The sequence below is a fragment of the Panthera tigris genome, chromosome B1 (assembly GCF_018350195.1).
Source record: "Panthera tigris isolate Pti1 chromosome B1, P.tigris_Pti1_mat1.1, whole genome shotgun sequence".
NCBI classification, from domain to species: Eukaryota; Metazoa; Chordata; class Mammalia; order Carnivora; family Felidae; genus Panthera; species Panthera tigris.
In genome coordinates, this window is record NC_056663.1 from 13,988,493 (window position 1) to 14,016,071 (window position 27,579).

The 27,579-nt window shown below is 45.2% G+C and overlaps 1 protein-coding gene and 1 long non-coding RNA gene across 4 annotated transcripts in view; one reads left to right on the forward strand and one right to left on the reverse strand.

The window, feature by feature from the left end:
* The window catches only part of TENM3 (teneurin transmembrane protein 3), a 446,972-nt gene extending 423,002 nt beyond the window's left edge, over nucleotides 1-23,970 (forward strand). For all 3 annotated transcript variants that reach the window (XM_042982909.1, XM_042982911.1, XM_042982912.1), the window contains 6 exons: nucleotides 2,957-3,132; nucleotides 4,420-4,655; nucleotides 12,218-12,514; nucleotides 15,195-16,806; nucleotides 19,620-19,750; nucleotides 22,354-23,970. In XM_042982909.1, the coding sequence (XP_042838843.1) occupies nucleotides 2,957-3,132; nucleotides 4,420-4,655; nucleotides 12,218-12,514; nucleotides 15,195-16,806; nucleotides 19,620-19,750; nucleotides 22,354-23,109 (3,208 nt within the window). In that variant the 3' untranslated portion in view covers nucleotides 23,110-23,970. The remainder of the gene's footprint in view (nucleotides 1-2,956; nucleotides 3,133-4,419; nucleotides 4,656-12,217; nucleotides 12,515-15,194; nucleotides 16,807-19,619; nucleotides 19,751-22,353) is intronic.
* Nucleotides 14,508-18,749, reverse strand: LOC122237832. Its single transcript, XR_006216480.1, has 2 exons — nucleotides 18,638-18,749; nucleotides 14,508-14,938 (listed from the first exon to the last, which is right to left on the reverse strand). It is a non-coding gene; the product is annotated as an uncharacterized LOC122237832 (long non-coding RNA).
* Nucleotides 23,971-27,579: the final 3,609 nt, after the last annotated feature.

The following is a 27,579-nucleotide window of genomic DNA, read 5'->3' on the forward strand; positions in this document are numbered from 1 at the left end:
GAGTCTCGACGTGCAGCACCCCATGGTCTACGGTGATGCACACAAAATGCCTTCCCAGCACGACGTGGAGCGTGTGGCAAGCCAGCGAAAGAGCAGAGGCAAAGGTTGGGGAAATGCTTTCTGCGGGAGAAAGGTGACGTTCCCGCTTAGGTTGAAGGGAGCTCGGAAACATCAACCAGCAAACGGGCAGAGAGGGCAGGCGAGTGACAGCAGCGAGAAGGAATCGGCAAAGTGTCTGCGGGGTGGCGTCATCCGTGTAAAGCTATAGTTTGCCACTTTCCGGCAGGCTCTGTGATTTACAGGAGGGGTCATGGGCCTGGGGTCCCGGTGCATGGAAGCATCCCTTGGGCCCAGTCATTGGATGCCATGAGAGCCTGAGGGAGTCACCTGAGCACATCGTCTTTTCCTTTTTCCATCTGTACAGTGGGAGGGAGGTGGGTGCCGTGCTGAATTTTCTCTCATGTAGGGGCATTCAGACGGATGTCGATTTCTTAAAAACACAATAGCGAGTGAGAACTAAAGAGATGCAAGAATTATGTCCAGGTTATGATCAGACCTTGGGCTGGGTTTTGTCAGTAATTCTGTATAAGTAAAGCCAGGCCTTCCTTGCTCGTTTCTTCAAGAGCAATCGTTTCTTTTAAAAAGCAACGACAGCCGTAAGCCACGTTGGGTTTCTTTCATTGACGTCTTCATCTGCCAGGGGCATTTCGGATGGTGGGGAGGGGAAGGGGTCTGCTTTTTGTTGATTTCAGCTCTGCCTTTTATGGGTCCAAACAATGACCGCGCTTAACGGCACATTTTCTTTCTCTTTGCTTCTCGGGCGCTTGCTTGTCTCTCCTGAGTGCCCATGCGTGCCGCTGGCTAAGTAGCATGGCAAATTGTCAGATCAGGTCAGACATCCCCTCCGCCAGACTGATGCTGTCCCCACTAGATGAATGGAATCACCTCATCGTCTCTCTCCCATTCCTTCTTCCCTTCCTGTCTCTACCGTGGCATTGCCCTTGCCCCCATCTTCTCTACTTCTGTTACCTAGAATCTTCTCAGATGCCAACCACAGTTTTCGAAGCCACTTTTTTACCCTCTAAACCCCCCTATCCTTTTATTCCAAAGTATCACTTAAATATGTTCTTCTACCCCTTATTCCCTGTTGCCCATATTCACACCGGTTATCGGGATCCTCTCCTCCCCTGGGAACTTCTGTCTTCTGCTAAGAAGATTCTTTCTCTACTGTTCTGCATCTGGGCTCATTGTAACTGGGATATGGTGCAGGTCTCCATTGCCGCTTAGAGCTTTTCTTTTTTTTTTTTATTTTTTTTTTTAACGTTTATTTATTTTTGAGACAGAGAGAGACAGAGCATGAATGGGGGAGGGTCAGAGAGAGAGGGAGACACAGAATCTGAAGCAGGCTCCAGGCTCTGAGCTGTCAGCACAGAGCCCAACGCGGGGCTCGAACTCACATACCGCGAGATCGTGACCTGAGCCGAAGTCAGACGCTTAACCGACTGAGCCACCCAGGCGCCCCGATTAGAGCTTTTCTTAACAAAGCAGCCTTAGCACCCATCTGAAATCCAGGCTTACGTGTGTTGTTATCCCACGGAAGTTCCTCGTTTTCCATCTGGAATTTGCTATTTTTTCTTTCTTCAAACCACATGGTCATTTTTTTAATTTTCTCTGGTGCTGCCACAAAGTGCAAAGTCACCGCAAAATAAATTCTTTGGTGAAATGTTGTATCTACGATGCATATTTATGATTATAGGACAGCGTTTTAATAATATATCCTGGGGCACCTGGGTGGTTCAGTCAGGTAAGCATCCAACTCTTGACCTCAGCTCAGGTCTTGATCCCAGGGTTATGCGTTCGAACTCTGTGTTAGACTCTGCACTGGGCCTGAAGCCTACTTAAAAAATAATAATAAAAATAAAATACGTCCTAACATTTTAGTTATAAGTTCCTCTTCTAATTCCATGCTAAAAAAGTATGTAATAAAAAAGCAAATAATCATTGAATGTCAGGAAATATTACATCTCAGTTCAGGAAACATAATAAGTCATCATTTGAGAACTCACCCCTTGCTACAGTGTCAGTACAGATGAGATAGATTATCACCACTCCTGCCAACACTTAAGTCTGAAACTTACCATTATAATATTTTTTTTTTTAGTGTTTATTTATTTTTAGAGAGAGACACAGAGCGTGAGCAGGGGAGAGGCAGAGTGAGACGGAGACACAGAATCTGAAGCAGGCTCCAGGCTCTGAGCTGTCAGCACAGAGCCGGACGCGGGGCTCGAACTCACGGACCTCGAGATTACGACCTGAGCCAAAGTCGGTTGCCTAACCGACTGAGCCACCCAGGCGCCCCGCCCCCCCCCCCCAAAACTTACCATTATAAAGAGTGTCAACACTGAGGAATAGGAAAGTTTTTTTAAAAGGCTTTATTTTCTCAGTTTGTTGAAGGCGTCACAAGATACGAAAAGAATATTTCTACATAGGCACATACATACATGTATGATTACTGTTGCACAAAGTTTTATACGTTCATATGGCTCTGCTGTAGGGGGCATAAATGAGTAAAACTTTAAAACCTGATGTAACGGCGAATTAAATCCATGTTGTAGAAAATATGGAGAATACTAAGGCATTTAATATCAGTAAACACGTTCCCTTTGAAACAGCAAATTAGATGTGCAGGAGGATTTTGGTCACACTTCAAAGAATAATATGCTGAGGTGGAGAGTTATTCTGTTTACTCTTGCTCTCACCGGCGAGGTTTTTCTGTGTTAAACAGGCTTTTGACTACTTCAAAGCACGTTTGAAGTCCTCACTCTGCACAGCTCATGCAGAAAGACAAATATGCTCCCAAATTTGTGCGGCTGAAAACTGCTGCACCCTCTATTTACAAGTAAGAAGAACCTGCGGTTTGCTAGTTTAATACCGAGTTGATGCCTCTTTTATTTAGCTATGACAGCGAAGGTCGCCTGACCAATGTTACCTTTCCAACGGGAGTGGTCACAAACCTCCATGGAGACATGGACAAGGCCATCACGGTGGACATTGAGTCATCCAGCCGCGAAGAAGATGTCAGCATCACCTCAAACCTGTCTTCAATCGACTCCTTCTACACCATGGTTCAAGGTAAGCACGAAAGCATAAGTTTAAGCTGATAATCTTAAATGCCACTAGAACCCCCTGAGAACGCGGCGACCCCATTTGCTAAGATGAGACAGAAAAGGGAAGGTGAAAACATAAACCTCTAGAAGTAAGCTGAAATCGTCCATCGTCTACAGGTAGTGTTTATTTCGTGAAACATACATATGTTAGATCAGCCAGTGTCCACTCCCACTTCCAAACCCACCTTCATTCCAACCTTTCACGGGCATCATCAGACCCGTTTCGAGTCACTTTCTCTGTGACCTTCTGCGGTCTTCGGGAGGGCGTCCTCTTCACGGCCAAGTAAGTACAGCCGCTTGAGACAGAACCCCTTCTGAATCTGCACACCTTGTGGCCTTTCAGTCCACATATGATGGGATCACTGGACATTTGATACCGAATTTTCAGCGCCCACTTACGTATTATCTGGACTTTATTATTTTTTTTTCATTCAGTCCATAGACATATGTATCCAGCATATTCATGATGGGACCGCCTGCCATATTCCTTTTTGACATAATCTTGGAAAAGCCTGTTTGCGATGACACTTGCAGTTGTGAGGTCATGGCCCTAAGCCTAATTACTAAATCTGAGTTAAACTTCTTTGACTCGTTATTTCTACCAGTTCTCTCAAGTAATCTCTGCCGTCGTCGAAAATTCATACTGCTCGAATTCCTTTCTTCCCCCAATGATTCTATATTATTCAAAAAGTTTAAATCGAGGCAGAAGGCTATAATCTAAGAGGCATTTTTGTACAAAAGATAAGATGGCTCCCTTTTTTAAAAGTCCGTTTTGGGGGAACATCACCTCATTTTTTTTTTACATACAAGGTGTAGACGTGAGATCTCTTCGAAAGATCTTTAGTACAGGATAGATGGGTTTAGGGGAGGGGAGTCTTCTGAGACCCTGGCAGTCACACCCTGGCTAAAAGAGCACAGAGGTGGCTCTTTCCAGAAAGTCCACTGCACATCTGTGGAGACTCAGCCCTCACTTCTTTTGTCAGGCAAATGAGAAAAAGAAATCTAAAGTGGCGAAGGACTTTAAATTCCCCTGAAGTCTGCCTTTAGTATGCAGCCGGTTCCGCTCCAGCAGGAAATGCCAGAAATCAACGTTGTTTCCATACGTTCTAAAAGGACGTCATTGAGTACTTTTTATTTCCTGACAAGCCGAGTTCGGTCAGCATTTGAGAAGTGTGGAACCCTTCTGACTGCACAGCCAACCAAGTGTTGAGTCCAGACTTACAGTTCATGTTTTCCGCTCCTTGTTCTTCAGATCAGTTACGCAACAGCTACCAGATCGGGTACGACGGCTCCCTTCGAATCATCTACGCCAGCGGCCTGGATTCGCACTACCAGACGGAGCCGCATGTCCTGGCCGGCACGGCGAATCCCACGGTTGCCAAGAGAAACATGAGCCTTCCTGGAGAAAACGGGCAAAATTTGGTGGAGTGGAGGTTCCGAAAAGAGCAAGCCCAAGGAAGAGTCAACGTCTTTGGTCGAAAGCTTAGGGTAAGCCGGTGTCGGACGGCAGGTGACGGGGCCGAGCCGTCCCCGAGGGTGCCAGCGGTCACCCTCCCCAGTCCAGGCCTGCCCTCGGCGCAGGGCCTTCCCCAAGAGCACCAGGTCTCTCCAACCGCCACGCCATTAGATCATTCGTAATAAAAGCCAGCTCTTTGAGAAAAGCTTTTTTTCTCGAGATAGCCATGATTAAAAATCAGTGCTTCCCTGGGGCGCCCCGGGGGGCTCAGTCGGTTCAGCGTCCGACTCATGATTTCGGCTCAGGTCATGATCTCACAGTTCATGGGCTCGAGCCCCACATCGGGCTCTGTGCTGACAGCTCGGAGTCTGGAGCCTGCTTCGGGTGCTGTGTCTCCCCGTCTCTCTGCCCCTCTCCTGCTCACACTCTGTCTCTCTGTCTCTGCAAAATAAATAAACGTTAAAAAAATTTTAAAAAGAAAGAAAGAAATGGACTGGCCATTGAAAGGTGGATCCTTTCTTTGCATCCTCAGCATTTTTAAAGTGTAGTTGGGATGCATGGGAGAATATCAATGACAGAACCTGACTGCTGCCTCCTCACTATTGATTTGTATTGTTTTTATGAGAAACGCAACGATACTTCTGATTATGCTAGTGTAATTGATCTGTGCAGAATGTTCTCTGCATTGCCTTGTTGGGTGTTGTTTTTTTGTTTTGTTTTGTTTTTTTCCCTCCCTCTCACATCATGGGCCAAATATAACTAGAAAGCAAGCTGTGATTTATGTCAGCTATTTGCTAGAGACAACACAGATTAGGTACTAAAACACAGGTTACAAGAAACCTCCTTCAGACCACTATAAACTGAACCTGATTCATCCTTTCTATTAGCAAACAGATTTTAGTTGATCAGATAAATGTAGAGAACTATTCCTAAAATTATTTCCCCTTGCCATTAAAAAAAAAAAAAGTACTTTAAAAAAATCAAGGAGAGAGAACACAACATGAAGCATAACCAATAATGTCCTTTTTTTTCTGCACCAAAAATGGCTAAATTATTATATTATATATAATATATATATAGTATATATATACTATAATATATATATAGTATATATATACTATATATGTAATATATATATACACTATATATATAGTATATATATACTATATATTAATTATATATATATATAATATATACTATTATATATATAGTTTATATATATTATATATATAGTATATATATATAATATATTATATATATTATAACAGGCCAGCATTATATACCTTGACAGTCCTTCTGAGTAAGAAACAGCTAATGCATGCTGTCTCTGGCTCTTTGCAAGACATGGAAATGAAGTAGGAAAGAATCAGTAGATCAAACACAGACTGTATCCAACTTACAGGTTATGTTCTGATTCCACTTCAATTTCAAGGCAGGTGTTGGGGACGCTCAATCCGTGGTCTCCTGGAGCCAGTGCTGTGCGCTCCCACCTGACCCACATCCAGGCCGTGGGAGCCAGGATGCCCCGGCTCCGAGCCCCCCGGTTCAGCAGCTCTGGCAGGCAGGAGCTAGGGGAGGCCAGAGAGAGGCTTGCTCAGTGGGAGAAGTGAGGAGAAAAAGCGAGAGAACACTAGAAGGGAAGAGCAAGGTTAGAGTGGAAGGTAAAGTGACAGGCAAGAAAACCAGCTCCAGGCTTGCTTTGATCACGTCCGCAGGGTCGGTCTGTGACCCAAGGACACGGTAGCTCCCGCCTTTGCCTCCACTGAACTGAGGAATCAGTAGCAGCTGGCACCCCTGTGTGCTGTGCCCCCCTCCACTTCTTCCCAGGCCCCCTGCTGCCTTGGGCCATTGCAGCCTGGAAGCGAGTTCACAGGCCTTATCTTATCCAGCTGTATCCCTATAATGGACATGATGTCCCTGGACACGTGTGCACATGTGCACACACACACACACACACACACACACACACACAGTCCCACCTGTTCTCAGACACAGGACTTCCTTCACCAAAAGATACAAACATGCTGCTCCCATTTATTGCTCTCCATTCCGCATACCAAGAGATGACAGAGCGCCGACTAGAATTCAAAAAACGTGCGTTCCAGGTCAGGCTCCACTTTTTTGTTAATGACGAGCCTTATGGGGAAGTCGTAACATCTCTCAGACTTCATTTGCCTCGTGTATACCATGATATCCGTGTCAGGATATAAGTAAGTTAACATTATCTAGATAACATTGTAGCATTGTGACGTTATAACAGACATTATATATGTTATAGATATTGACCTTATAGCACAGACCATGCATACAGTGTTATATACCCTGGATACAGATAAGGGATAAATACCATTTACCCTGCCCTGCCTCCATTTCACACAGTTGTTACAGAATCAAATGAGATAATGTGCGAAAATACTTTACAACTAAATAAAAGGCATGATTATATATCCCCTACCCCTAACCTGGAGAACCTCTACCGCATATGCGGACATTGGGCATTTATACCCACACGGCGGGTGAGTAAGAAAGAGCCATTTCGCACCCTGGTTAGGAAAACAGAACAAAAGAAGGAAGAGTGTGAGAAATACTTTGCCCGGGAACTGACCACATAACATGTTGCCTTCTCTTCTTGGAGACAAGCTATGTCTAAGTGTATCCTCTGTTCCTTTGTAACATGGCTCTTCTAGGCATGAAAAGAAATTTAGGAAGAGTAGAGGAAATCCTGTCTTACATCTCTGGTTCTCTGCCTGATTCAAAATGAAGCAAATACTTTCTCCGGGGGAAGAAAAGAGAGTGCGCGCAGGCATGGGTGTTGGTTTCTTCTAAACAGCGGAACCACAGTGTCTTGGCAAGATATTTCAGAGAATATGCTATTCAGAGTGGCCTGTTCAGTCACACTGCAAGGAGATTTCCAGCTGATACGTGTGATTGCTTTCCTAGAGACAATGCCGCGATCACAAGGGAGGGTTTCTTACTTTCAAGATAAGATTGGATGTGCCAGCTCTGACTGCTAATTCCATTCCTCTGTGGTTCTGAGGGGGAAATTCTGGGGAGAAAGTGATGATCTGAAAATCTGGTTTAAGGACTGGATGTGGAGTCTGCCCGAGAACATCTCCTCTCTTACCTTCCGTTATTTCCTAGCAGAAACTTCCTTTCATTTCTTAAGGTATATGCCTGCATTCAACCAAGTGCCTGACACAGAGTGGGCGCTCAAGTATTTATTTGATGAATGAATGAGGAGAAGCCAGCCTTATAATACAGATTATTTCTCTGCATCCAGATCTAAGAGAGAAGCTATATGAATAGTACATCCTTGCAAATGTTTGACTGCTATAAACAAACCTAACTCTAAGTAGATTACATAGATATAATAGATATATAACACCAGATATTGTAGTTAAAAGTTTTTTTTATTAAGCAAGGAGTAGAAAAGGAAAATAAGAAACCAGCAACATTTAAAGTATGTTCTATGAAACATGCATTAAGGCGTAAGGCAAATACAGTAGGAAATAACAAGGAAATGAAATCGAGGGATGTGAAAAAGCATTGCAAAATCAAGATTAGACATTTCCATGGCTTGCTTTGTTTGTGGCCAAGTTAAAAATAAAAAAGACACAGGCATAAAAATTGCCTGTCTCTCTCTTATCATGTTGCTGGACACTGGAACCAGCGTTTAATCAGTTATAAAAACAAACAAACAAACAAAAAACCTGCTATGGCATTCTGAAAAGAAAACCCATCTTCTAAACTTGCCCAGAATTCAGATGCTTTAAAGGAGAAGAATTAGTGAATCGTTTCAGAAGGAAATCCTCCAAATTTGAAAGGCGAAAGGGTGTTTAAAGGCACACGTAAATACGATAGCGTGCTTCGATCTTCCTCTGCGCGTCACGTTAGCGTGCTATGCTGTTTCTCACTTGGAGCCCAGGGGCGCAGCCTCCGATGGGGTTGTGCAGTGCGGTTAGCACTGGCTGACGTGCAGAGACACAAGACGATCTGCAGCCAGTTGATGTTCCAGCAGCGACGCAAGGGAGCCGTGATGTTGTCACCAAGCATCCTGGGTAATGAGCCAGCCCTCCCTCGCTTCCCTCCATAGCATTCCAGATACGTGAACATAATCCGATTGTGCTCTGTGTCTCTAAACATAAAGACGGTGTGTAACGCCTTTACGCCTTGGTTTTCCAAGCGTTCTACGGGGAAGATGATAACTACCCCCCCTTCCCAATATCAAAGGGACGCTGTGATTCATTATAGTCGTGCTGGACATGATCTTCGAAAATGAGGAATTTTCCGTGCTTACTTGAAAGAAATGCTATAGAGCACAAAGGACTTCGTGGTGATCTCTTTTCCAAACACGACATTTGGATTCATTTTTATGTAGCTGGAGGGATGGTAATGATCTGATCTAAGGGTTTTCATCTTAGATGAACTATTCAATTTAAATTGATATTTTTTTATATTAAAACTATTAGAAGGCCACTGGGGTGTGGAACAGTGCTGGTCCTTTATGATTGTCAAAAAAAAAAAAAAAGAAAAAAAAGGCTGGAAAGTTGCCATCATTTCAAAAAGGTATAGTTAAAGTAGGACCATGTCCTAGAACGGAAATGTCCCTTGACTTCTGCCCTTTGTTTATAATACTGGAAGGAGAAAGTCTGGGCATGTATGGAAAGAACAGAGAAGACAGAAGATCTGTTAGTATCTTTGGAAATTTTACATACTGAATAACAACGACTTGTGCCTGGAAACAGTAAGGGTGGTTAAAACCTTGGCCTGTGCTGGGAATGTTGGCCTGTGCTGGGAAAGCCCAGAAAGCCATTAGAATGGGGGAAAACACACCCCATTCTAATTTTTCCCCCACTGCTTCAGCTAGAGGACGCAAGAAGGGCATTGCATATACAGTGGTCATCTGGACAGAAAGGAAAATGTAAGCTTTTACCCAGATGTTCAGTCTCACAGTGCTTCTAGATGTTTCCGTATGGCGACATGTTCCGTATGGTGGCACACACAATGGCTACTGTAATGACACCCACTCGCCCGTCACCCGGGTGCTCTGGCACTGCGTAGCCCTGTCCACAAACCAGAGAAACGAGTCAAGTGCCATAGAAGGGGTGCAGGCGGTGAAAAGGTGGGCTCCGGGCCTCTCCCTGCCCGTCTCCCTTTAGTGCCCAGGCCCTCTTAGCAGGCCTGCCGTCCAGATTGCTCCCGCTCTAACCAGAGGCGACGCTGCAGAGATAAAGGGTGGTTAAGGCAGGCAATAAAGAATTGAAATACAAATTAAAATGAATACGAAGTAACGTACAAACAGATGGGGCAATCCTGTGGGCAGCACAGTCCGTGGGAACTACACAGTCAGGCTCACATGGCTGTTGGCAGCCTGGAATAACCCAAGGAAGGAGAAAAGAGGGAAAATCTAAACATTCAGCATTGTTTTTTGTTTTGTTTTGCCTTTTCCCTTTTAAATCACAATCGGAGAAATACAAGAACCAGAGGAAACCGTTCAAATTGTGCAAAACCTCTTCCTAAGGCATCAATAATTTTGTGCAAATAGCAGCTGAAGGCTGGATTCTGCCAGTTCAGTATTGAGTCAATTTGATAGCAAATCAAATCCTCCTACAGGCTTTAAAATACGTATTTGTGAATATTAGCTAGCAGCTTCTCTCCGAGGTCCACAAAGCATTCTGCACGCCCAAGCTCGTGAGGTTTCACAAAATTCACGTGAGGCAAGGACTGACATGCAGACGTGTCCACATGGGAAAGCCCAGAAAGCCTTTCGCTGGCTGGCCAGTCAGAATCCAATCAGGGTCATTGACAGAAGCCTAAAGCCTCTCATGCAAGCGCTTCACAGATGGACGAACAGCTTCAGAGAGGCGAAAGCCCAGAGTCACGCTGCCTCTAGACCCTGTCAGGTATGGAGATCAAGCCTCTAGACTCCTGGGTTCCTCTCCCCAGCTCCCCACCCCACACACACCTGACACACCTATGGCAGAGCAGACTATTTCCCCCACCGCAGCTGGATCTGAAAGGATTGAACCGGAAAATGAAGATGTCCTGATTTCCGTCCGGGGTTCTACCCTTTCTCAGTGCCCGCGAATCACCTGTCTGGGTGCTTTTGTGCCCCCAGCATCACTTCACCTGTTAAGCACGAACTTCTGAGTAGTTTATATCTTTACTTCTCTGTACCTGTCCACGGACTTTACAATACTCCCCTTGAACCACTGACTGGAAAATTTTAAGCCTAACGAGTACTTTTTCACGGGGCTTGAGTGTCAATGATAGACTGCACAAATTAGTTTTATCCCAGATTTTACATAATATACATGTGTATTACATGTGCACATACACATATATGTTCACATATATGGAAGTGTGGATGTGGCGTGCGTGCATATGTGTGCGTAACCGATCAGTGGCAGCTGTCCGTTTTGAAAGTTCTAGCTAAGACATGTTCGTGTAAGAGTAAGCTTTTCCCATTTAATTTTTTAACAATCCAGTAGTCAATCCACGTTCTGGTAGGTACAAGCTATCACCTCCCCAAAGCTTCTATCTTGCTGTAGAAAATCCATTTTTAAAGTGGATTTTAATGTTTATTTTTGAGAGAGAGAGACAGAGAGAGACAGAGTGCAAGCAGGGGAGGCGCAGAGAGAGGGAGACACAGAATCCGAAGCAGGCTCTGGGCTCTGTCCTGCCAGACGTGGGGCTTGAACTCGTGGAACTGTGAGATCATGGCCTGAGCCGAAGTCGGACGCTTAACCGACTGAGCCACCCGGGGGGCCCCGTTAAAGTAGAGTTTAACCGAGGCCACATTTCCATTGCCGGAACGAATGCTGGATTGTATGTGCCTTGGATCACAGACAGTAATAGCCAAATGTAGTCAAAGATTGTGGACATCGCACAGAGCCACAGAGAGGCCCTATTACGACAACATGGTGCTAGATTTATAAACTTACCACAAGACTCAGACCATGTAGATGCGGGAGCAGAGCATCAGAAGTCCCTGCCAGTTAACCAGATGTTATCAAAGGGAAAGGCATTCTAAAAACGTGTGACATTTCAGCACTGGGCCAAAAGCAATGATCATGTTTGTAACCTCCTGCTATTGAAACTCATTAATAATTTACAGTAATGGGGGTTCCAACTTCTACTTAACCTGTTCTTCAAAGGGCCGGAGTCACATTTACCACTTTTATTTAATGTAGCCATGATTATTCTACTAAGCAATTATTTTCCAGGGTCTTATGGAGGGAGGGGCCTTGAGTAATTTACAGTGATTTACCAGCTTCATATCTTCTGGGCAAACGTTAAAGCAAATACGTTTTGGTATTTTTTCTTATCGGTTGTACTTTAAGTTTACAACATTTAATTGAAAAGGTTTTGAACAAACGCCAGGCTGTCTTTCTGCTTAATGAAACCTTTTAAAAGAGCTGTTAATCTACTGCCTTGCACTTGTACCCAAGAAGTTGCTAAATTAATTTACTGACAAAAGAGAATCCATCATCATAAATGGTGTTTAAACAATAGTGGGGGACTCTGAAGAGTAATAAGGGACTAGCGTTGCAATAGCATGATGTATGTGATCGTGCTGTTTGTGTTGTAACAGGTTAATGGCAGAAACCTCCTTTCCGTTGACTTTGATCGAACAACAAAGACAGAAAAGATCTATGATGACCACCGTAAATTCCTGCTGAGGATCGCCTACGACACGTCGGGACACCCAACTCTGTGGTTGCCCAGCAGCAAGCTGATGGCCGTCAACGTCACCTACTCATCCACTGGTCAAATTGCCAGCGTCCAGCGGGGAACCACTAGCGAGAAAGTGGATTATGACGGCCAGGGGAGGATCGTGTCTCGGGTCTTCGCTGACGGCAAAACGTGGAGTTACACCTACTTAGAAAAGGTACGCCTGTGCCGTGAGAGTCAAGAGGGAAGCGATGATTAGTAGTTCTCAGCGATCACCCAGGGCTCTGCGGGGGAGAAAAACGGTGGCATGTGACTGAGCTCCATTTGTTATTCTAAGTATCAACATGTAAGTCACGCTGGTACCGCAGTGATGAATTTCTGCATTAGCAAAGTAGTTTTTCCTTAGTTAAGTTCTACTACCTGAGACCCTTTTAAGTGATTTATGCCGCAAACAAACAAGCAATCACACTGTCCACCTGCCAAGTTTATACATCGACAACATCCACAAATGAGACCTTGAGCATGGAAGTCATTTGTAAATAATCTCCGTGCTAGCTCTTTCATTTAGGAAAGAGCCTTACGTTAACACAGTTGAAGCTGTCACTTTTGTGTTGTTGCTGGCAGAGCATCAACATAGCCATAAAAAGCACGTAGATCCTATTTATGCATTATTAACCAAAAGAGGCTGTTTTTTTAGAAAGCCACGTTTCAGGTGCTCTGTGGCGTCTGTCATTTCTTCTGCATTTCCAGGGCGTAAGCATCCTATCTTAAGACTTTCGTCCATTCTTCAGCTCCAGGCACAACACCAAAAATGATTTAAGGTTCTCCACGCGCCAGATGCTGAGTCGCAGTCTGAGAGGTGTGGGGCCAGTGACTGTGGTCCAGAGGGATGAAAGCGAAAGAAAAAGAACAGGGAACCGGCCACCTCCCTGCAATTCCCTTCTTAAAAAACATAATCCACCAGAGAGCGCGTTCGCGGAGGGTTTCATTTGCCTTTGAGACAAACCTTAGCGCTGGGAAATGGTCCCGTTTTGCGTTCCAATACCTATCACGCCCCCGAGCATGCAGCAGCCTAAGTTAGAAACTCAACGCTTCATGGTGACCGCCTCCAGCCTGATGCGCGTGGCACACAGTGACCTGTCGCGTCCGAGACTCACGTCCGTGCCATCGTTGTGCTCCCCTTACGTGGTCCTGTTCACTAGAGGTGCTCTACACCACTCCTCAGTCCAAACCTTAACCCCGCCGCACGGGAGCCATCCCGTCTGCTTCTAGACAGCGGAGAGACGCAGGCCACCCTTCCAGAGAACCAGTGTCGGGTTCAGAGGTCACCACCACATACGCCTCCCAGCTTCGGAATCCTTCCAGCCAGGACCCTACTTGCCAGTCAGTCTGTTGTCTCACAGACCTGCTTATCTGCTCTCCTTCGAAGAGACTCACCCTTGAGACAATGGATCGTGCCCGTTAGATGACAAGTTTCCCTCCACGCTGTTCATCACACTCATTAGCCACTCAACCGGTGATGATCCACTCAGACCGTTTCCGTTTGCTTTGCTAGGACAGGCACACTAGGCCAAAACTTACTCAGAGCAAGACAAGTAATATTTTGTTAACTCCCATCACATGGGATTTTAAATGACCACACAGCTAGGTACTACTTCCTACGAATTTAGCAAGAATCCAAGCCTTCCTTAGCACAATGCAAACTGTCGGGAAGCTTCCAAGGCATCCACCTCACAGCCTGCGGACAAAGACTGCCCCTAGGTGCGCCCGCAGAGGGCACTCAGCAGAAGCCTGTCGCCCAAAGTGCTTTCAAAGATGGTGGACAGTAAAGAGAGAGGGAGCGAGCCTTGGACGAGGGATTATGTGTTTCTCTGGCAAGAGCAAAGCCTGAGTCCCGGGAGGGCTCCTAACACACACCTGCTCCTAGATCTGCGGTCATTCCATTTGGCCTCGTGGGGTGTGGAGGGGACTTCCTCAAAGGAGACAATCGCCCATGCTCTGCTTTACTGTTTACTGTTGAGCCTGAGGGTTGAGCTTCTCTCAGGCTGGCCTAATAAATGACTGCCTTTTGTCCTGGTCTGCGGACGAGCAGAGCTCCTTTTAATCTATAGGTCTATTCACTCCCTAACTTAGCTCCCAAGTCGAATGCGGCCCAGAAACCGTTCTTACAGCACCTGGGATTCAAATCAGATTCGATTACTTACAAAAGGAAATTTCAAAATGCAGGTTTTATTGTCATTCCAGGTGACAGGTAAGCATTTGCAAACAAACAAACAAACAAAAACCATATCTGGGTCCGTGTTACGGCTCTCATCGTGCGAGTTAGCAGTGTTTGTCGACGTCGATGCTTTCTACACACGTTCTCCAGATTGGGCTCATTTTATGTCTCTTCTTCATAAAGTAGTATTTTGAATGCTTCGCTCCTCCCCCAGATGCACTGGAAATGAAAACATGATTTGAGTGGCTCTTCAATCAGATGAGGGGGAAAAGCCACCTCACTAAATAATTGCTAATTATGGAGAGGATCGCATTCCCCATATGCTGTTTTCTCCTTGAAATATTGTCTTTAAAGCAGCTTTGCGCGTGCCTGTATTATGACTTATCCAGATCCATCGACAATCTGCTGCCTGGCTGTGAGTGCCTGGAAAAAGAATGGTACAATTGTGACAAGTGGCACATTATGAATCTTGAGCCACTAATTGCAGAACCCCTCACAATTAAGCGTCCAAGCAAATCAGGCAGGGAATCGTTAACAACATGTAAGGTCAAGGATAACTCAATTAAAATGAAAATCATTTTCTCCAGCGGAATGTTTGTGTATATGTGGTCACCAAATCTCTGCTCTTGCTTCCCCTGCTCACGAAAATATTGAATAACAGTATGTTCTGTCTTTGCAGTCCATGGTTCTCCTGCTCCACAGCCAGAGGCAGTACATCTTCGAATATGACATGTGGGACCGGCTGTCTGCCATCACCATGCCGAGCGTGGCTCGCCACACCATGCAGACCATCCGGTCCATTGGCTACTACCGCAACATATACAACCCCCCAGAAAGCAACGCCTCCGTCATCACGGACTACAATGAGGAAGGGCTCCTTCTGCAAACGGCCTTCCTGGGTACGAGTCGGAGGGTCTTGTTCAAGTACAGAAGGCAGACCAGGCTCTCGGAAATTTTATATGATAGCACGAGAGTCAGCTTTACCTACGATGAAACAGCGGGCGTCCTGAAAACCGTAAACCTCCAGAGTGATGGTTTTATTTGCACCATTAGATACAGGCAGATTGGTCCCCTGATTGACAGGCAGATTTTCCGCTTCAGCGAAGATGGGATGGTAAATGCGAGATTTGACTATAGCTATGACAACAGCTTTCGAGTGACCAGCATGCAGGGTGTCATCAACGAGACGCCACTGCCCATTGATCTCTATCAGTTTGATGACATTTCTGGCAAAGTTGAGCAGTTCGGAAAATTTGGAGTTATATATTACGACATTAACCAGATCATCTCCACGGCCGTAATGACGTACACAAAGCACTTTGACGCCCACGGCCGCATCAAGGAAATTCAGTATGAGATATTCAGATCACTCATGTACTGGATTACGATTCAATATGATAACATGGGTCGGGTGACCAAAAGAGAAATTAAAATAGGGCCCTTTGCCAACACTACCAAGTATGCTTACGAGTATGATGTTGATGGGCAGCTCCAGACGGTTTATCTGAATGAAAAGATCATGTGGCGTTACAACTATGACCTGAATGGAAACCTCCATCTGCTGAACCCGAGCAGCAGTGCACGTCTGACGCCTCTTCGCTATGACCTGCGAGACAGAATCACTCGACTGGGGGACGTCCAGTACCGGCTGGATGAAGACGGGTTCCTGCGTCAACGAGGCACAGAGATCTTCGAGTACAGCTCCAAGGGGCTTCTGACTCGCGTTTACAGCAAAGGCAGCGGCTGGACAGTGATCTATCGCTACGATGGCCTGGGAAGGCGTGTATCTAGCAAAACCAGTCTGGGACAGCACCTGCAGTTTTTTTATGCGGACTTAACCTATCCCACTAGGATCACTCACGTCTACAACCATTCCAGCTCAGAAATTACTTCTCTCTATTATGATCTCCAAGGACATCTTTTTGCCATGGAAATCAGCAGTGGGGATGAATTCTACATTGCGTCAGATAACACAGGGACACCCTTGGCCGTTTTCAGTAGCAATGGGCTTATGCTAAAACAGATCCAGTACACTGCATATGGTGAAATCTATTTTGATTCCAATATTGACTTTCAGCTGGTAATTGGATTTCATGGTGGCTTATATGACCCACTCACAAAATTAATCCACTTTGGGGAAAGAGATTATGATATTTTGGCAGGACGCTGGACGACGCCTGACATAGAAATCTGGAAAAGAATTGGGAAGGACCCAGCTCCTTTTAACCTCTACATGTTTAGGAATAATAACCCTGCAAGCAAAATCCATGATGTGAAAGATTACATCACAGGTAAGCATTTTATTTTTCCTTTCCAAGTGCTGAATAACTTCAATCTTTATATGAACACACAAAACAACTGGAGTTTCTTTCTCTGCCCTTACATTTTATTCACGCAAAATCAAATGCCTAACCTTTTAAAGGTATTTATTTCTCTATGAAACCACAGAGAAGCCAGAAAGGGAAACCGAGACGTGGTTTTTTACTTCCTGTTCTGTCTACAATGCCCAAGGCCGCAATTTTCTGAAATGGTGCTGAATGAAGAGAGGTGATACGGGGGTATGGAAAACAGGGTGAACTTGGGAGCCCCCAAATTGGAGTTCCAATCCCAACCTGTCTCTGTTAAGTCGTGTGGCTTTATACACAAGTCACATATATATTTTTTTTTAGTCTGTTCCCTTAACAATGAAACGGGGAGAATAATGCCTACCTTATGGTAGAAGATGTAATAAAATATATGCAGTTCTGCTTTGAACGGTGAACTACCTTACAATGTGTCCTGTTGGTTTTCCTCTTATACGTGTGTGAAGCTCTGATGGAAGAATCAGTGTGGCACACAGCACAGTGTGACTCACCATCTCATCCCTCTCCACCACCATCACCTTGGGACAGTAAAGGAACAGCTTCTCCCACCACTTGCTTAGCCAGTGGGTCCCGGTTCCATTCTCACTACTGTCTTAATGCCACCTGGTGCAGCTGTTGCACGGTGGCACCACTAACAGACACACTAGTTTTTCTGCCAGTGTGGGGATACGAAGATCTTTCCAAGTTTAGCGCATGATCCAGGTAGGGGGAAAAAAAAAAAAAAAAAAATCATCTGATCCCACTTCTGCCACCACAAAACCACCAGGATGAGAGAGACCAGGGCTATGCAAGCACCACTCTGGTTCCTGACTTCTCCGCTCATCCTCCACTGCATGGATTCTGAATCCTTCTGGTTCCACCTTCCTTTCCTGAATTACACTACCATAATCACCCTCTGTGCCGCATTTATGTTTCCTGGAAGCAGCTTCTTTCCTGTTTCCTCTTTTTGTTTTTGGTTTGGTGTGAGGCTTTCTGTTTTGTTTTGGCTTGTCTTAGATGCTCCTCCAGGCTGGCTCTTTTCTTGCTCAATATTGGAGTCATACTGAGACGCCTGTTTTCTCAGTTCTTGGTACAGCTCTCAAAATGCTGCCCTCTGTTCATTTCACATCTGCCTCCTGCTTCCCCAGACTGCCGAAAGCTTGCCATAGCTCTCCTCCGTGTGAACCAGCTGAAGCTCCCTTCGTTCAGAATCCTGATTCAGCAACACCCTCATGGTATTCTCCTTCGGGTGTCTCATTACACATCTGCATCTGAGTCCCATGATGCTGGCAATATTTTTCAGTACTTAACACCCTGTGATTTCTTTCTTTCTTTCTTTCTTTCTTTCTTTCTTTCTTTTTTTTTTTTTTTTTACTGTTACACAGACATCATTCATAGTAGGAGAAACTTTGCCCCTGACACTACCATTCAGGAGAATTTTCTCCAAAACATAAGACCTCTTATAATCTTATATACACTCACTCTCTCACTCTTGCTCTCTCTCTCTCTCTCTCTCTCTCTCACACACACACACACACACACACACAGAGTATCACTTTCTATTCTACATGATGAACTTGGGATTTCTCTCTACCACCACCACCATCACCACCACCACCAACAACACCCCTCCTTTTAAAAGAGGGAGAAAACCACTGGTTTTATAGCCATATGATGTTTGGACACAGGATCTGCCAGCCTGGTGATGAGGTGAGAGTTTGTGCCCCAGAGAAGGAAATAGGAAGCAGGTGGTTCTCCATCATCCTGGCAAGCAGTTTACCACTGGTTATTTAAGAGGTGTTGACAGGGTCTGGCTGAAATGCTGGAAAGCCCACAGCTCCTGAATTCATCCTCTCCTAGCAACGTGGACTACAGGGAATGCCGTAGCAGCATTTTCTGAAAAACATCAAAAGAGAGATGGAACAGCATAAAATATATTAGGTGAAATGCAATTTCAAATTTTCCAGCAATGTGCTTAATATATAAAATAATCTACACCCAACTGTACTCATAAAGCTGCAAGCCTGCTGAGTAGTTCTGTAACATTATAACCTCCAGAATAGAATAAAAGCCTGATTCTGAGCTTAATGGCTTTTGGAGTCACATGGCAGTATTTTAAAATACCATTTTAAAGGTTTCCAGGTTCTCTCCCCAAAAAGTTCACCTCCACCTGTGCACAGTGAGCCTTTGAAGTCATAGCTGATGGTGATCAGAACTTCTGTGCCCCTGGCCAGTCCTGCCAGCCTTCAGCATTCATCTTTGATTAAGAAGCAACTGTTGATTTTAATTCTCTCAATTTAGGGGTTTTATTAATAGAAAATGGGTTGTGGAAGCCACATATCCTCGGGCAGTCGCTTTTGAAAACTCACACACAACTTCTATTTAAGACCAGTCTTTGCTAACTACAGAATCCCTTTGTTTTCCTCAACTGGGTCTCCTTCGTGCTGCTGTGCATTGTTGTTACCCTTCGTCATCACTTATTCCTCACACAGGATGCAACTTTGCACTCGTGACAGTTTATCTAGTCTCATTGAGTACCTCTTAGACTGGGTTTTCTGTAGCCCTTGGCATCGTTTCATCACTGAGGCTATTGTCTTCGTGTCTGAAAATAGAGAGTGGGTGTCGAATTGTAGAATGAAGGCAAACATCTTGTTTGTGAACTTGGGTGTTTTGTTTTTGTTTTTTAGTTTCAGGTAAGGATTGAAATTTCTGAAAGCACAAAATAACTCTAACACCTTTCCTTTCGGACGTTCTTCCCCTAGATGTTAACAGCTGGCTGGTGACATTTGGCTTCCATTTGCACAATGCTATTCCTGGATTCCCCGTCCCCAAATTTGATTTAACGGAGCCTTCTTACGAACTTGTGAAGAGTCAGCAGTGGGAGGATGTGCCGGTAAGAAACAAAAAGCAAAACTATGAAAAGGTGATAGATGGCTTATCTGTGCTTACTTCCCCCTTTAATCAGACTACCCTTGTGAAAACTGCACCGAAGACACTTTTTGATTTTTTTTTTTTTTTGACTCTTTTAGGGAAGAAAAACATCACTTCCCTCCACATTTCTGTTCAGCAAACTAGGGGCCTGTTAAACAGGCTTAAATCTGTTCTTAGTGATGCTAATAAAAACATAAAAAGACATTATCCGAAGGTAATAAAATGAGGGAGATCATTTTTGAGTGCAAGGTTTCTACAGAGAACCCCATGAAAGCACATTTATAGCGCTTGGGACCTTAAGGCAAAGATACAATAAACAGGAGGGCAGGGGATTCATATTACAAATTAGCAGGCCCACAAACAACGCCACGAAGTTCAGCTTTTTTCAAATATGAACAGTGTGTCATGGGGAAAGATTGAAAATAAAAATAAAATGTCCTCTGGTAAAGCTCCATCTGCAACTAGGTGTTTATAGAATTTTCCTGAAAATAACATTTCAGGAGGCCTATAATTGTTCCGAGAACTAAAAGAAAAGAAAAAGAATGCAAAATTGCAAAGTCAAAGCTGCCATTTCAGAAATTGGCACTTTTAATTCCCACCATTCAGAGATCAGAAAGGAATGTACAAGAAAACACTAGAGTTTCTAGCTTAAAGCAAGAATAATTAAAGATCAAGAAATTGGGTTACCCCATAATGATAAGGAGAAGAGAGTGCAGAGTTTCTTAGAAAGATTAATTCCCCTCCCCGCCTTGAGCAATTTCCTATGATTTCAGTGAATACAAAGAGAAAAGGCAATCCTGGCTAGAACACACACATACACACACACACACACACACACACACACACAAATATATTCAAACCCAATACCTCTGTTTTCTGGAACATGTTTCATACTTAACATAAAACAGTTCCTTCTTCGGGGCGCCTGAGCGGCTCAGTTGCTTAATCATCCGACTCTTGATTTCAGCTCAGGTCACGAGCCCATGGTTCCTAAGATCAAGCCCCTTGTGGGGCTCTTTCCCTCTTTCTCTGCCTCTCCCCCACTAGTGCTCTCTCGGTCTCTCAAAATAAACTTTAAAAAAAATTTTAAATAAAAATGAAACAATTTCTTCTTCAAGATGTCACCTTTACATTTTAAGAAGCAAAACGCATCGAGTTTCCAAGGTCTGGCCACCATTTTAACATTTCTAAGTACAAATATGTCTACACCAATAAAGTGTCATGGAGAGAAGACACCGTGAAGTTTCCTAGTGCATTTGAACAGGCATGTCCTAATTGTGTACGACTTTCCAACATGTCTAAAAACACTTAAGTCTTACTGTACAAATGGACTTGCCAACTTTGTTTCCTAGGCAGTCTTGTACATACGGTGCAAGTTCTCTGTCGAGAGAAGCGCACCATAAGGAAAGCTCAGGGAATCCCTGCCAAAGACACTGAGGCTGCCCCAAGTGCCCAAAAACAAATGTTTCTTTCACTGCTGCAGATGAAACAGATGTTTCCATTTGGGAAACACTGGCCAGACAAGCATCTGGTCGTAGCAGAAATGGCCGAGTTAAGATGCCCCCAATTTAAAGCAGTTGCCAGTGTAGATGGTCCACCGTGCCTAAGTGTACCAAAAATGTTTTCCTAAAGTAATAAATACTCGCCTCCAGCTGTCCCATTGTGCGCTCGTCCCCGTACACCTCTGCAATTATGCTGGCGGAGATTCAGTTGAAAACTGTGTGCACCAGGAGGGAGTACAGAGTTTACCTAAATTAAAGCACACACATTTCAAAGCCTGTGAAGTAGGACGCAGTCATCCCGCAGCGAGCACCACAGCCTTTCCAACCCTTGCCTGTGTTGGCTGCTTTTTCCTCAGGCTCCCAGGCAGAAAGCTGCTGTGATGGAGACCCTGATAAGCTCGGTTCCCCAAATGGGATGGGCGTGGGAAAGGGACATCTAGAAATCGAAGGGAAAAGCTAAAACCAGATTTTGCCCACGTTTGCCCAGATTTTGAAACTACACACCTCTTAATACGTGATGGAGTCATCTCTTTTTATGTTTCAAAACACATTTGGATTGGGGCGCCTGGGTGGCTCAGTCGGTTGAGCCTCCGGCTTCGGCTCAGGTCATGATCTCACGGTTCGTGAGTCCGAGCCCCGCGTCGGGCCCTGCGCTGACAGCTCAGAGCCTGGAGCCTGTTTCAGATTCTGTCTCCCTCTCGCTCTGCCCTGACCCTGCTTGTGCTCTGTCTCTCTGTCTCTAAAATAAATAAACATAAAAAAAAAAAAAAATTAAAAAACAAAATACATTTGGATCAACTTGACGGGAGGGGACCCTGAGCGAATTCCTCTGCCCAGAGTTTTTTGAGCTTTTTCCTCTCCAAAGAACCCGACTGGGGTTTTAATAAATGCCTGGGAGCTCTCCACAGAAGTACCCCCCCCACACACACACACACACACACATATACAACACCTCTTTTGGTCGTCGTCGTAGTCAGGACTGGGACCCTGGCCCCCCAGGCGGCCAAGAGCTACAGCTGTTCTCTAAACCGAACCCCCCTCCCCGTTCTGTTTCGCTTTTCAGCCCATTTTCGGAGTTCAGCAACAAGTGGCGAGGCAGGCCAAGGCCTTCCTGTCCCTGGGGAAGATGGCAGAGGTCCAGGTGAGCAGGCGCAAGGGCGGCGGCGCGCCCTCGTGGCTGTGGTTCGCCACGGTCAAGTCGCTGATCGGCAAGGGCGTCATGCTGGCCGTCAGCCAGGGCCGCGTGCAGACCAACGTGCTCAACATCGCCAACGAGGACTGCATCAAGGTGGCGGCCGTGCTCAACAACGCCTTCTACCTGGAGAACCTGCACTTCACCATCGAGGGCAAGGACACGCACTACTTCATCAAGACCACCACGCCCGAGAGCGACCTGGGCACGCTGCGGCTGACGAGCGGCCGCAAGGCCCTGGAGAACGGCATCAACGTGACCGTGTCGCAGTCCACGACCGTGGTCAACGGCAGGACTCGCAGGTTCGCCGACGTGGAGATGCAGTTCGGCGCGCTGGCGCTGCACGTGCGCTACGGCATGACCCTGGACGAGGAGAAGGCGCGCATCCTGGAGCAGGCGCGGCAGCGCGCGCTCGCCCGGGCCTGGGCGCGCGAGCAGCAGCGCGTGCGCGACGGCGAGGAGGGCGCGCGCCTCTGGACGGAGGGCGAGAAGCGGCAGCTGCTGAGCGCCGGCAAGGTGCAGGGCTACGACGGGTACTACGTACTCTCGGTGGAGCAGTACCCCGAGCTGGCCGACAGCGCCAACAACATCCAGTTCCTCCGACAAAGCGAGATCGGCAAGAGGTAACCCCCCCGGGCCCGGCTGCCGGGGACGGACGGCGGCCACCCCCGCGCTGGGAGGCGGACCCAGCAGCGGGTGTCGCTGCGTTTCTCTCGAGCCTACACCGCACCTCTGCTCGGATTTTTCTGTAGCACAATCCGAATCGGACTCTCCGACACAGAAGAGCCTTCCAGGAGAATGATACTGCTATTAAAAAAAAAAAAAAAAAAAAAACCCCCCCCCCGAAAAAACAAAAACAAAAAAACTTTTTTCTGAATGACCTTAAAGGTGATCGGCTTTAAAGAATATGTTTACATATGCATATCGCTGCACTCAGTTGGACTGAAAGTATTAAAAGGAAAAATAAATAAGTGAAAGAAAGGAAAAAAAATGGCCTAAACATTTTGGGCTAGGCCGTCTGTTCCTTCGAGCCACTGTATTTAAGGTAAAAATGCATACGGTGTGTCCAGATATTACCGAATTGTCGACCTTTGCTTACAAGAAGTAGTCTCTCTGCATAGGATGTGATCTATATCTCTGTTAATTTTAAAATGTGGGGCAAAATTACTGTTTATAGACAACCCAACTGCTTTCCCTGTGCTGCTTTGTAAAAGGACTTTGGCACAAGTGACTTCTGCGACGGCGGGGATTTCATAACGGATTTTACAATGCTAACGTGGTTTGCCTTGGGGAAAAAAACTGGCAAATAGAATCCATGTCACTGATAAGCAAAGGAAACCCTGATTTTTTTGTAAATTATGTGAGACAAGTTGTTTATGGATTTTTATATGAATTACAATTTACTGTACATCAAATATTAGTCTCAGAGGAGTTAATTTATGTAAAGTGTTTAAAAAGTTTATACTTAAAAATAAAACGATAAAAACATGTGAACTGTGTGATTTTTTTAAAAGGATTGCACCTTTTGTTATCTGTTATAGCTGTACAGTATAAATTATTATATTGTAGAGATATAACGACTTATGCCTATAATGTCCAGAAGTGTTAATATTTTTGTATTAGGTTGAAAAAAAAATGTGCAACTTTCTATCACTAGATGGATAGGACAGTGCAATCCTAAGTGGGTGGCTAATCAGAGAACTCCTTTCTCTTTCTTCTCTTTTTCATCAGGCCAGTGTCCTCAACCTTTATCAACTAAGAGGCACCGTAGAAAACTAAGGCTGGTGGAATGTAGCGGAAGATACAGAAAAAAAACAACAACTGGGCGGGAGAGGTCCTTTCTCGTCCCTAAAAGTCGAGGGGAGTTGATATAATTAACCACAGGGTTTTTACTGTTACCATTCCTTGAAGCTCCATTTCTCGATGGAGGCAAGAGACCACATCAGATGTTCCGGGAAATACTTGTGAGCAGGAAAGGATCTGATGTAGTCATGACCGTAAACATGTGTCTTAAGATCTAGGGAAGATAGCAGAAGCCGAGCAGCGCCGAGAGGGCCATATGGAGAAGGTCAGGGTCGCTCTGCTAGTCTGGGGTTTTGGACCATCAGGTCACCAAGAGGGACGCAAAAGGGAGACAAACGCTCCCGTGAGCCCCCCGTGACCCAACCATCCCGGGAGCTGGTTTGAATGGCAGCCTCTGCTCTGTCTCCGGGAAGCGGGGGGGTGGGGATGGGGGTGGCACATCCAGCTGGACGCGAACCGCCAGCCGTGCCCTCCCGCACACGCGTGCGAGTGGGACCGCGCGTGGCCGCCATCTACCCTTCTGTGCCGGCCCACCGCTCTTGCAAATCTCTTTCGTGAGCACTAAATTCAGCCACAAAAATATTTTTAGAAAATATTTCTCAGTTCATTGAGCTATAGTACACACTGTTTTCCTCTATGTATAATGGTGATAAAATATAGCAAGTGAACATGTCGTAAATATAAAGGTTCAAGTGATGTATTGAAAATAATTTTCTAACTGCTTTGTATGTATCACATACTCTAAATTGCACAGTAGGCGTGTTTATTAAACAGATTGGCTGGGAAAGTTTCAAAATAGCTACTGAATTTACAGTATCAGTGCTATTACTGTCTTTGTGTATTTGGTAGAGCATACCGAAGTAATTAATCTTCTAATGAATGCTGATATTTTATTAGAATGAAAGCACAGATTAGCATTAATATTTTTTATCCTGGAAATCCTTTGGCAAGTATTATGAAGCCCCAATTTAGACAACTATGAGATTTCAAACCACATGAACATGGCTCTGTTTTACAGTTTATTTTTTAACCTGTTAACTTAGGTGTTTGCAGTTCTGTTCCGATGGAATTTCTGCAGGACTGTATTTAGCATGCTGTAAGTACTTTTGGTTAAAATAGGCTCTGAGTCTAAATCCTCAGAAGTGTCTCTGATGTATTGACCATGAAAAGCTTGTACCACATGACAGAAGTGAAATCATAATCTTACCCTCTTCTCGACATGGACTGGTCCTTTACACTGGCACCGATAAATAACAGATTTGGAGTATCTCCTGGTGCTTCTTTTTAGATGAAGTCAAATCAACCCAATTAGTGTCTTGTTAGTAGGTATAATGAGCCTATTTCTTTCTAAAAAGACTTGTGATCTGGACATGCTTTTACAAGAAATAGTGACCTTGGGGAATATGTAAACAAAAGACCTTTTTCTAAGAGTTGCGGGGGTGGGGGACTGGATAATGAAAAGAATTAGCTTACAAAAAAAAAAAAAGAAATTGATATTCAAAGTATTTTAGGCACAGCCAGTCAAAATGCTTTCATGATATTTTGAGATGTAAATTTTGTCTGATTTGTATTGTTCTTTTCATTTGCCTTCTTAACTTTATATGTGACCTGAATTTTCCATAACTTGACTATAGATTGCATCTAGGCATTCCAATAAAAGCCAACCCAATGTGTGTGTGTTTATATATTTTTTTTTAAATCTTGGGCTACCCAGCTCGTGTTTCATTGTGGAAATGCAAAAGGATGCAGTTGGGGGATTGATTCGTCCGCGGCCCAGTTGGTAATATCTTTTCTTTGAATTTTTTTTTTTTATTTTTCCATCCACTGGCCAGACTACCAGCTCAGCAGTGTGGACTTCACAGGGGACTCTTCCCGTGGCCTACTTTAGAAAAACGTTAACTACACCCCCACGAAGCCAAACATTATCACCGTAAAGAAGAATTAAAAAAAAAAAAAAAGAATACTGCCCATTACTGCTGGAAAACAGGCCTCGTTCCTGTGATCCTGGCAGTAAGTGCTTAATTAAAACACTTGATTAGAATAATCAGTTTAGGCCTGATAGGCTCCCAGCCTCCTGGAGATGTCTAAATCTACATACAGGCCGGCTGATGAGAGAGGATGCTTAGTTCAGCAATTCCAGGCTGGCAGGCGGGGGCTTTGATTTTAGTCTGAAAAGGCGGCTTCATCACATTTGCTTTGTAGTGACAACATGTTGATCCAACAAGAATCAGGTCACTCCGCTTGGCAAACTGGTCTACTTTTTTTTTTTTTTTTTCCTCCTCAAATTAGACTTTCACACGCTCCAACAGGGGAAATCCAGAAAAACACATGCAGATTCCTACTTCCGTCTTCTACACTCCTTTCCTTGAAAGCAGCGTCTGAACAAATGCAGAGAAGAGCACTGTAGGTAAAAAATGGCACCTCCGAAAAGAACGTTCTGGGTATGGGGTATGCTGCCGGCACTTCTGTGACTGTCCCATTCACCGGTTTACATGCATCACCCGTTAGCTAACAGTTGCACGCGGTTTCAAGTGCCCGACCCCAACGGAAGCACAACACCTGATTATAAACACCTCCAATCGGCACCAGCCCTCAAGCTCTTGAAAAGACGAGGAGACAGTTTTGCCTGCCCCCCTGCTCTCTGTTCACCCTCTTTTCTCTCTTTTATCTTGGTCTGCTCCCAAATGAAGCTGTTTCTCTCACCTGCTGAACAGCGAAATCGGCTGTCTGCAGTGCTTTTGAAATGAAGGATTCCAAAAGGGGAAGGCGGAAGGCAGCGACCCACATCGTGTTCTGTCCGGGGCAAACCACCCGGGCAGCGGTCCCAGCAGCTCCCTTGCTGTAAAGCAGAGGAGGAAATGGGCCCGGAACAAGGGCACGAACTGCACCCACCCCCCCTTGGGGGCGGTCAGCCCCTGCAGAGTGGAGCCAGCCCACCCCCGGAGTGGAGGGAGGGGGGGCCCTGAAGGACGACTTTGCTATTCACTTCTTTCCCGAATACCCAGATTCTATCTCACTCTCCTTTAGAGCAGTGATCATGTGCCAGCACCCCAGGCCAGGCAACGCATCACATTCTAGACCTAGACGTGGAGCCTGCAGAGACTTAGGAAAGTGTAAGCGTGTTGTTCAAGTTCACAGAAGTGGCTCTGGCCAAGGTGAGCCACGATTTCCTGTCCGCACCCTCCACTGCCTGGGCTCGTCTCCTGATAACACTACCCAGGAGGGCACTGGGGATGCTTCTTAGCACCCTCGTTCCCACAGGGCCCTTAGTCTTTCCAAAGCAGCAGTCATTTA